Source organism: Aethalodelphis obliquidens, unplaced genomic scaffold, assembly GCF_003676395.1.
Source record: "Aethalodelphis obliquidens isolate GAN/ISIS:26980383/991018 unplaced genomic scaffold, ASM367639v1 scaffold53, whole genome shotgun sequence".
In the NCBI taxonomy this organism is placed as follows: domain Eukaryota; kingdom Metazoa; phylum Chordata; class Mammalia; order Artiodactyla; family Delphinidae; genus Aethalodelphis; species Aethalodelphis obliquidens.
Genome location: NW_020837997.1, coordinates 60,052 through 71,198, shown reverse-complemented (window position 1 = coordinate 71,198; position 11,147 = coordinate 60,052). Strand labels below are relative to the sequence as shown.

The window sequence follows — 11,147 nt, the reverse complement described above, 5'->3', positions numbered from 1 at the left end:
CAGTGGCCACGGAGGAGAGGCTGACATCTCTGGCTACAACCAGTTTCAGCTTTGAGACCTTCAGTTTGGAAAATCCAGTGATGTGAGTAATCGTTAGTCTCTGCCTTTGTCTGTGATGCAAGCCTGTTCACTCCATAGTGAGACCACATCCTTCCTGCTGGGCTGTGACTGCTATAAAATTCGTCCAGTTTCCTCTCCGGCTGTTCCTGAGGCTGGCGTCTGGGTGAGTCCAGCTCTGTGGAGCGGGATGGCTGAAATGGTCTTGGGAAGAATGGGGAGATTGTGTCAAGGGCCAGAACCTGACTAGAGATTTCTTTTGCCAGCCTTCAGGTCTGTCCTTCAACAATGCTTCTGGAATGTTCTTTTATGTTTATCAGTATTTGGGTGCTATGTGTGCGAGTGCGAGTGTGTGTGGGGGGACGGGGGGTGAGGACAGGAGCAGAAACCACTGCTTACACCCATGACTCCAGCAGATTTGCCAAGCATTCCCCCAGGGAGAGGATAGATGGGATGCATAAAAGCAAATGAGTATTTTAGAAACCAAGGGACAGAGGAGGTAAAGGTCAGGGTGGGGTGCACTAGGGTTAGGGATAGGGGAGCACAGAGGAAAGGCAGAGTCCTGATGTGGATGGAAAGATCAATGGAATGGGACCTGGGAGGGTCTGCAGAGCTGGTGGATCTGTCTGGAGTGCCCCCTCCCCTCCTGCCACCTGCCAGATGCGTAGGGAATGGATTTGGCGTGGGGTGCACGAGGCCAGGAGTGGAGAGGCAAGAATGAAGATAGAAAGAGAGATGAACATGTCTGAGATGTCTTGAACATTAAACTGTGTTCTTTATAAATTCCATTTTGGAGAGTTCCAAAGCTTCGCAGGGCCCCTCCCTTCCTTTAACATCATTTATGCCTTTGGGCTAATGTTGTGCTTTTGCAAATTCAGTAATATGAAGGGATCAATTCCAAACAAAGCCAATGTGTTCATCCACCTAAAATCTAGGAGATGTGTATGATCAAAAGATATAGCAGCTTATTTCTAGTCTTTGTGGAACTCAAACTCTAGTTAGGAAACTGAGTTGTTGAACACTATAATGAAAGACTGTGTGATAAAACCTGAGAAAATGTCTTTGCCTTTTAACCATTTATTTTTATCATCCTCGATAATTTTTCCTCCTATCTGACTGAGATACCTCCTTAAGTGGTGGAAGAAACGGTCTCACACTTTTTAAGCTGAGAAAAATGCAACGTTAGGGGCATGACTCAGAAATCAATGACCCTGGTCCAAATCCTGGCTTTGTCCCTCCTGGCTGTGAAACCCTGGGCAGGTCACTTAGCCTAAGACTCAGTCTCTACTTCCACACCATGGGACTAGGAATATAACCTTTGGGCTTTGTGCATCAGTGCAGCCCCTAGCCCATGAGAAGCTCTCAATAATGTGAGTTCTGATAATTATTATAATTGTGATTTTTGCACAGAGACATTAAAGAAATATATGTGTTTATTATTCTCCCTTATCACCCCAAGTTCCATCTCATTTCAGTTTTTATCAATCAGTGGACTGATAAAAGGGCTATTGCAGACCATCCTCTCCTCTACATGCTTTTATGTTCTCTCTCCTTTTCTCTCTCTAGACATATGCTCCCTGTTATCGCCATAGTTACTCACTCGTGGCATCCTTCTTCTTTTGTCCCTTACTCATCTTTCCTTGGTTCAAAACAGAAACAAGAAACCAGTCTTTCAGTTGGAAGGACTGTAAAAAACATATTTTCCACTCTGTCATTTTATAGAAGAGGAAACTGAAGTTGAAGAATAGTGAAGAATTTGTCCAAGGTCACACATAGCCAGTGATCAGTGGGACCAAAGTTCTCTTGGTGATACATCAAGGTGGCATCAGGAAGTGGTTTAAGATACACATTGCAATGTTAATGTGACTGTGTTTGTGGGTTTAATTGTTTCTCTCCACAGGGGCACCTTTTTTTCCATGGCTCAGGACACACTCCTGGGTCAAGTCAATAGGAAAATTCTCTGGTAAGTATTTGACTCACTTTTCAAAACTAAAGATGGCAACTTGTTAGAGTCTGGTGATTTTTTTTTTTCCTTTCAATCTTCTGGGTTTTTGATAGTTTAGTTCTCTCTGAGGGTAGACTTCTTAAAAGACTTCTTATCCATATGCTGTTTTCACCACCCGATTTCCCAGTGTGGACCTATGCCCAAGGACTCTGACCAGGGCTGCAGATGAGCATGGCAAGCGTCCGCTGCAAGCTGGCTCGTTACCTGGAGGATCTGGAAGACGTAGACTTTAAGAAATTCAAGATGCACTTAGAAGACTATCCTAGTCAGAAGGGCTGCACGTCACTTCCTCGGGGTCAGACAGAGAAAGCAGATCACGTGGATATAGCCACTCTGATGATTGATTTCAATGGAGAGGAGAAAGCATGGGCCATGGCCAAGTGGATTTTTGCTGCAATCAACAGGAGAGACCTTTACGAGAAAGCTAAAAGGGATGAGCCAGAATGGGGTGAGTGGAAGGAAGACAGTGTATTTTTTTAAGTTGTGATAAAATACACATAATATAAAACTTACTGTCAACCATTTTAAAGTGTATGATTCATTGGTGTTAAGCACATTCACACTTTTGTGCAATCAATCTCCAGAAATCTTTTCATCTTGCAAAACTCTGTATCCATTAAACAACGATTCCTCATTCTACCCTCCCCTCAGCCCCTGGCAACCTCTTTCTGTCTCTATGAATTTGGCTATTCCAGTACCTTTTATAAGTGGAATCATACAGTATTTGTCTTTTTGTGTCTGGCTTATTTCACTCAGCATAAACATCCTCAAGCTTCACCCGTGTTGTCACATATGGCAGGATTTCGTTCCTTTTTAAGGTGGAATAATGTTTTGTGGTATGTATATACCAGAGTTTGTTCATCCATTCATCCGTCAGTGGACTTTCTGGTTGCTTCTAGCTTTTGATTATTGTGAATAATGTTGCTATGAACATGGCTGTACAAATCTCTTTGAGACCTTGATTTCAATTCTTTTGGGTATATGCCCAGAAGTGGAATTACTGGATTATATTACATTACATTACATTTACATTACATTACAATTACTGGTAATTCTAGTTTAATTTTTTGAGGAATGTTTTCCATAATGGCCGCATCATTTTACACTCCCACTAACAGTGTACAATTGTTCCAGTTTCTCCACATTCTTACCAACACTTATTTTATATATATATTTATATTTTTTTGATAGTAGCAGTCCTAATGGGTGTGAGATGGTATCTCATTGTGGTTTCGATTTGCATTTCCCTATTGACGAGTGACATGAGCACCTTCTCATGTGCTTGTTAGTCATTTGTTTATCTTTGGAGAAATGCCTGTTCAAGTCCCTTTCCCATGTTTTAATTGGGTTGTTTGTCTTTTTTGTTGTTGACTTGTAGGAGTTCTTTATATATCCTGGATATTAACCTCTCATCAGATATATGATTTGCAAATGTTTTCTCCCATTCTATGGGTTGCCTTTTCACTTTGTTGATGGTATCCTTTGACGAATCAAAGTTAGTATGTTTGTTTATTTGTTTTGTTTGTTTGTTTAAATTTATTTTATTTATTTATTTTTTGGCTGTGTTGGGTCTTCGTTGTGGTGCGCGGGCTTCTCACTGCGGTGGCTTCTCTTGTTGCGGAGCATAGGGTCTAGGTGCATGGGCTTCAGTAGCTGTAGCAGTTGGGCTCAGTAGTTGTGGCTTGTGGGCTCTAGAGCAGAGGCTCAGTGCTTGTGGTGCATGGGCTTAGTTGCTCTGCGGCATGTGGGATCTTCCTGGACCAGGGCTCAAACCCGCGACCCCGGCATTGGCAGGTGGATTCTTAACCACTGTGCCACCAGGGAAGCCCAGTACGCTTGTTTTTTAATCACTTGTTTTATTATCTTGGCTTCATCTTCTTTTTTCTTCTCATGATAGTGCTATGAGAAGATGGAGGAAAGCAGTTTACTTTTTTCTAACTCCTTTAAAAACCTAAGTCAGGGCTCATATACCGCTAGGAATCTTCTCTGATTAGTTACACTTTATCCAAATCTCTCCTGTGCCTGAAACTTCCTCCAGGTCTCCATCTAGCTCCTCATGTGTCTGCCTGCATAGTCAACAAACTTGAATCTCTGCTTCCCATGGCTCAGGGGCAATCATCTCTCACCTTATAGAACTATGTAATTTCTAGGGAAAAGCTTTTCCTATGGGCATTACTTTGGGTGTTGGAATGATCAAAGAAATACTCTTCATCCTTGTGGACATGCTGAGGGTGAGGTTCTGCCTTCTGGCTCTGGTTCTGAGCAAGGGAAGGGTACAGGGATGGGCTCAGAGGAATCTAGAAAATCACAGGATGATGACGTTGAGCTAGCGGAAAGGGGGAATAAAAATGAATCAGCGTTTCTGAAATGGTCAGACAAAAATGGTGGTGTGTAGGTAGTATATCCATGCTATTTGAAGTCAGTTTTATATATTTAAACTTCTGTTTTCTAGTGAATGTTTACCCTGTTTTTTCTTCCAACCCGGTACTGTCCATATTGGCGTGTCTAAAGTCAATTAAAATGTATTTCTACTGGCAAAAAAAAAAAAAAAGAATCATCAGGTCAGAAGCACGGTGAACTGGGGAAGCAATATGGGTCTAATGAGGGAGATAAAAATAATATGGGGGCATGAGAGCAAGGGCATACACCAGTGGGATGTTATAAACAAATTGTGTATAATAACACAGTTATAAATGTGTCAGTACTTACATACTCAGTAACCTTTTTAAAGTATAATAATCATAGTGGCAGAAGTAGTTCACTAAGCAGTTTTTGTGGATTTTATTCATTCTTCACAAGAACCCCAGGAAGCCTGTGCTTTTTCAAATGAACTTTCAGTTTTATTATACTGAGTGAAATAAGCCAGCCACAGCCCCTGGTGGTTGCAGGGAATAGGGAATGGAGAATTGCTGTTTAATGGGTATAGAGTTTCATTTTTACAAGATGAAAAATAATTCTGGAGTTTGGTTGCACAACCATGTGAAGTGAGCCTGGAAAAGGTTTTGGTTGCCCACGACTCTGTTCTAATCAGAGCGAAGACTGGGATTCAATGCCAAGTGTGTCTTTGGTGGAAGCCTGGCCCTTAACCACTGTGCCATTTGGCTTCTACATCTGGGTTTTGGGGTGGAAGAATTATAACTAGGGTTAGAAGTTTTTTGTTTTTATGGGGGGGGGTGCTGGCTAGGGTTAGGTTTTAGGTAAGAATTAAATTTTAGTCTTGGTTGGAGTTAATGTTTCGATCTTGTTTTGTGGTTTTGTGTGTGTTGGATGAACAGCGTTGCCATTCAGAATAAGTAGACACTTATCAGGAATCCTTTATGTAGCTCTTCGGTTCCTGCCCACCTAAAGTTTTCTGTCCCATGTGTTTCCCTTGGTGCCTAGCTCTTATTCTACTGTGTCTAATTTCTCCTATGAGATGCTTCTTTGGGATGTGGTATTCAGCAATTGTTTAGATCTGTGATTCTCAACTGTGGATGCATGTTGGAGCTTTTAAAATATAATGGTGCCTGGGCTCCACCTCAGAGAACTGACAAAGGATCACCGAGGGTGGAGTCCTGGAATCAGTGTTTTTAAAGCTTTCTAGGTGAATCTAAAGTCAGCCAGGATTCTGAATACTGAAACAGAGAAATAGACATAAGCCAGATTGGTTATTCTTACTCTTGAAGACTCAGGATATGGGTAAGATGAATTTCAGGTGTTTGGGGTCAAGGAAGGATGATATTGCTGGCCTTTAGCCATCTTGGGGATATTGGAAAGTGTGTGGGATGGGCTCAAAACCAGAGCACCAGGGAGGGAGTCTGCCAAAGACAAATGAGGATAAGAAACCTTGATGCCTCACATGTTTACTGTTTGATTTCCAGGCTTGGGAGACAGATTCCAAGACTGGATACAGTGTGGACATAAATCTGGGTGGTATCCATTGCTTTGAAATTAGGAGTACAGGGATGCCCCCAACTGGACATTCAACTGAGCTGTATTCTGGTTTGGGAGATGTTCAGGGCAGGTGCCTTTGACCTGTGCCATGTGTTGGATATTGGATCTCAATGACATCACCTTTGACACTTTGAATTTTTCTTCCTTTTACTCTCAGACAATGCAAATGTTTCTGTGATAAGCCAGGAGGAAAGCCTTGAAGAGGAGTGGATGGGTTTACTGGGGTACCTTTCCAGAATCTCTATTTGTAAAAAAAAGAAAGGTAAGCAATGGGGGTGACACTTCTAGTTGGGTTTGGAGACCTGTTTCTGTAGGTACTTGAAGCTAGGAAGGTGGATAACTTGGTGGTCGTAACATGTTCCTGCCCCTTGGGGGTGAAAAGGCCTGTCTCAGGAAATCCACTTCAGCTTAAGGAATAGATTCATGTTTGCATGGCTCCTTGGAGTCCCAGAACCAAGGGGAGGCAATTGAGTGTTTCAGGTTTTATCAGGCATGAGCTGCAGACTACCTAAAGGAGTAAGATTGAATAAAAAGGATCTCCTGGCCAGGGCCAGTTCATATGACGCTTTGCTGTTCTTTTGTTTCACCGTGTCTAGGAAGATTTTGACACCCTAGATTTTCTGGGGCTGTTCATACCCAGGCAGTGGAGAGAAACTGCAACTCCCATTCCTCAATTCCAGTTACCATTCCTTATAGACCACCGGCCCCCGTTGATAGCTCATCTCTGGTGGATGTGCTCAGGCTTCTTCCAAAATCTAACTTTCTGTCTCTGCCACAGATTACTGTAAGAAGTACAGAAAATATGTGAGAAGCAGATTCCAGTGTATCAAAGACAGGAATGCCCGTCTGGGTGAGAGCGTGAACCTCAACAAACGCTTCACCAGGCTACGTCTCATCAAGGAGCACCGGAGCCAGCAGGAGAGAGAACATGAGCTCCTGGCCATTGGTAGGACCTCAGCCAAGATGCAGGATGGCCCCGTGAGTTCCGTGAACTTGGAATTGCTTTTTGATCCTGAGGACCAACACTCTGAGCCTGTGCACACGGTGGTATTCCAGGGAGCAGCGGGCATTGGGAAAACAATACTGGCCAGGAAGATCATGCTGGACTGGGCGTCAGAGGAACTTTACCAGGACAAATTTGACTATTTGTTTTACATTCACTGTCGGGAGGTGAGCCTTGGAATGCAGAGGAGCCTGGGGGACCTGATCGCCAGCTGCTGCCCTGGCCCAAACCCACCCATAGGCAAGATTGTGAGCAAACCTTCCAGGATCCTCTTCCTTATGGATGGTTTTGATGAGCTTCAAGGTGCCTTTGATGAGCGCACAGAAGCACTCTGCACGAACTGGCAGAAGGTAGAGCGGGGAGACATTCTCCTGAGCAGTCTCATCAGAAAAAGACTGCTTCCCGAGGCCTCTCTGCTCATCACCACAAGACCTGTGGCCCTGGAGAAACTTCAGCACTTGCTGGGCCGGGCTCGTCATGTGGAGATCCTGGGTTTCTCAGAGGTCAAAAAGAAGGAATATTTCTTTAAATATTTCTCAGATGAGCAGCAAGCCAGGGAAGCCTTCAGGCTGATTCAGGAGAATGAGATCCTCTTCACCATGTGCTTTATTCCCCTGGTCTGCTGGATCGTGTGCACGGGGCTGAAACAGCAGATGGACAGTGGCAAGAGTCTTGCTCGGACATCCAAGACTACCACTGCAGTGTATATCTTCTTCCTCTCCAGTTTGTTGCAGTCCCAAGGAGGGAACCAGGAGCACCACAACTCTGCCACCCTCTGGGGTCTCTGTTCATTGGCTGCAGATGGAATCTGGAACCAGAAAATCCTGTTTGAGGAGTGTGACCTCAGGAATCATGGCCTGCAGAAGGCAGATGTGTCTGCTTTCTTGAGGATGAACCTATTCCAAAAGGAAGTGGACTGTGAGAAATTCTACAGCTTCATCCACATGACCTTCCAGGAGTTCTTTGCTGCCATGTACTATCTGCTGGAAGAGGAGAATCAGGGGGAGATGAGGAACATGCAGCGGAGTAGTTTGAAGCTTCCCAACCGAGATGTGACGGTCCTTCTCGAAAACTACGGCAAGTTTGAGAAAGGGTATCTGATTTTTGTTGTCCGTTTTCTCTTTGGCCTTATAAACCAGGAGAGAACCTCCTACTTGGAGAAAAAACTGAGTTGCAAGATCTCTCAGAAAATCAGGCCGGAGTTGCTAAAATGGATTGAAGCAAAAGCCAAGGCCAAGATGCTACAGATTGAGCCCAGCCAGCTGGAATTGTTCTACTGTTTGTATGAGATGCAGGAGGAGGACTTTGTGCAAAGGGCCATGGGCTATTTCCCCAAAATTGAGATCAAGCTCTCCACGAGAATGGACCATGTGGTTTCTTCTTTTTGTATTGAGAACTGTCACCACATGGAATCACTTTCCCTGAGATTGCTCCATAACTCATCCAAGGAGGAGGAAGAGGAAGAGGAGGAGGAGAAAGAGGAGGAAGTTCAACACTCTGATGTGAACGATTGTGTCCTCTCTGATCCTCATGTCGCATACTCTCAGCGGTAAGGAGATTCTGCTTCAGGCAGGGGGTAGTATATGTCTTCTATTTTCTAGCCACCTATCTCTTGGCTCTTGCTCTCTCTCCTTCCTTCTCAACTGTCTTGCAAATGCAGTTGCCACAAGTACATAATAATGCCACCACCGCTCATTTCTGCCAGACCCCTTCATTGGCAGACGTCGACTAGTAGAGAAAGGGTAGGTGGACAAACGCCATGAGAAAAAAGCCAATGAAACAAAAAGCAAATGTTTGGTGGATGCCAATTTAGCACAAGGCATTCTGTGGGGGAAAGAATGGAATAAAAATGTACTTGGGGCTTTAGTGCATAATACCCTATCAGTACCTAAGGGGCAAAACAACCCCTTTGACTCTGCCCAGGAGCGCAGAGGACAGAGGGCCTTCAGTGTTGGATGATTGGGGGAGGTTTCTTGGAGGAGTGAAGTTTGAGCCTGCCGTGAAGGATTGATAGGATGTGCGTGAGTGGAAGAGAAGGTAAAGAGATTTGTGCAATGGGTTCCTGTATGAAGAAAGCATGAATATGGTCTGAGGAAGAGTACTTATGTTGGAGAAAATGGGGAGGGACATGGCTTCACTGAAACAACCAATGAGGGGAAATCGAGGGAAATAGGGCTGGAAGGGAGAGAGTGCTCCAAGGCTCCCACCTTGTGTTTGCAGCCAGGCATTTATCAAGAGCACCCCCTTCAGGGTCTGTTCACCCCCTTGCTAGGGGGTTGGACGCCAGTTGCTGTGTGTGTACAGTGAAGGGATTGAGTTACTTGACTTCTAAGTCCTTGCACAGAAACTGCCGCAGCTACAGTGGCTGTGGGGAGGTGGCTGCTCTGTGAATGCTTGGGTTTAACCGCTATAGAAGACACTTGACATAGGACAAAATTAAAGAGAAAGAGAGCTGACCCTTTCACTGGCAGCAATACATTTTCGGCTCCCTCTCTTTGCCTCAGCACCACTAACAGGATGACTTTTCTATTTACTGTCGGGTCATCAAGGACCACCCGCTGGGGCTTCAGTGGTGGCTAAGACCAAGGTCCTGCTCACAGTGACTTACAGTTGGGTTGTGGGGACAGGCAGGAAACAAGGGCAGTTGGTAGAGAGGATGGGCTTTGGCAAAAATACTGGTGGATTGCACCTGGAGCACATGGGTGGAGCCCTTGAACAGCCGGACCCTGAACGATGGGGCATGAGAGAGCCGTGGATGTGCAAAGGGCAGCCCAGATTGAGGGAATAGTGGGTTCAAAGGGTGGGAGGTGGGAAAGCAGGGTCCATTTTGACAATGGCAAATAGTTCAGAATAGCTAGAGAGAAGATGGGAGAGGGAGAGAAAGAGAGAGGGGGACTAAGAGGAGAAGATCTGCTCTCTAGGGCTCTAAAATTGAAGCTGAGTAAACAAGACATCTGACAGAGATCACACAGCTGTGAGCAAGGCTGGCGGAGACTCAGACTAAAACTCCTGATGACAACCTGATGCCCATCTTCCTAGATGACAGCTGCCTTCTTCTGAGGGCAGGAGCTTGCTTTGCGTGTTCTAGAGCCTTCGAAGGGCCAGCAGCGTGGGCATCCACCTGGTGCCTGTTAGAAGTGCAGGACTGCAGGCCTGATCCTAGATCCATGGAGTCAGAATCTGCATTTTAACAAGAGCTGAACTTTGAAATCACCTGGAAGTCTTTTTTTTTTTTTAACATTTTTATTGGAGTATAATTGCTGTACAATGGTGTGTTCGTTTCTGCTTTAGCCACTGTGGAGAACGTACGGAGGTTCCTTCAAAAACCACAAATAGAACTACCATATGACCCAGCTATCCCACTACTGGGCATATACCCTGAGAAAACCATAATTCAAAAAGAGTCATGTACCAAAATGTTCACTGCAGCACTATTTACAATAGCCAGGAGATGGAAGCAACCTAAGTGTCCACCATCGGATGAATGGATAAAGAAGATGTGGCACAGTTATACAATGGAATATTACTCAGCCATAAAAAGAAACGCAATTGAGTTATTTGCAGTGAGGTGGATGGACCTAGAGTCTGTCATACAGAGTGAAGTAAGTCAGAAAGAGAAAGACAAATACCGTATGCTAACACACATATACGGAATCTAAAAAAAAAAAAAATGTCATGAAGCACCTGGAAGTCTTAAAAATATCAATATGCTTGGTCCCACCTCAGAGATTCTGACTTTATTCCTACGGCCTGGCCTAGGGATTTTCGAGAGCACTGCTGATGCTATTGTGCAGAACTGGTGAGAACTGGTCTCTGGGTCACTTAGCAGAGTGTCCAGGGCCATGGGCAGGACAGTCGACTGTTGAGGGAGGAGAAGGATGCCTGAGGGAAGGGCCAGAGGGTATTCACAGTCAGCCAAAGTCACAGGCTCTTTCTTAATTGTTTTTTACTTTTAATTTTATTATTATTTTTTTAATTGAGGTATAGTTGATGTACAATATTATATAAGTTTCAGGTGTATAGCATAGTGATTCACAATTTTTAAAGGTTACATTCCATTTATAGTTATTATAAAATATTGGCTATATTCCTTGTGTTGTACAATGTATTCTTATAGTGTATTTATTTTCCACATAGTAGTTTGTACCT

At 44.3% G+C, this 11,147-nt stretch overlaps 1 protein-coding gene across 3 annotated transcripts in view; it reads left to right on the top strand.

Annotated features, from left to right (window-relative positions):
* Window positions 1-260: 260 nt before the first annotated feature.
* The window catches only part of NLRP3 (NLR family pyrin domain containing 3), a 55,389-nt gene continuing 44,502 nt past the window's right edge, over window positions 261-11,147 (top strand). The window contains exons 1-5 of one of the 3 annotated variants that reach the window (XM_027084438.1): window positions 285-330; window positions 1,958-2,020; window positions 2,190-2,510; window positions 6,153-6,257; window positions 6,774-8,547. In XM_027084438.1, the coding sequence (XP_026940239.1) occupies window positions 2,228-2,510; window positions 6,153-6,257; window positions 6,774-8,547 (2,162 nt within the window). In that variant the 5' untranslated portion in view covers window positions 285-330; window positions 1,958-2,020; window positions 2,190-2,227. Of the gene's footprint in view, window positions 2,021-2,189; window positions 2,511-6,152; window positions 6,258-6,773; window positions 8,548-11,147 lie in introns of all 3 variants that reach the window. The other 2 variants (XR_003428308.1, XM_027084437.1) reach the window with 2 other exon arrangements.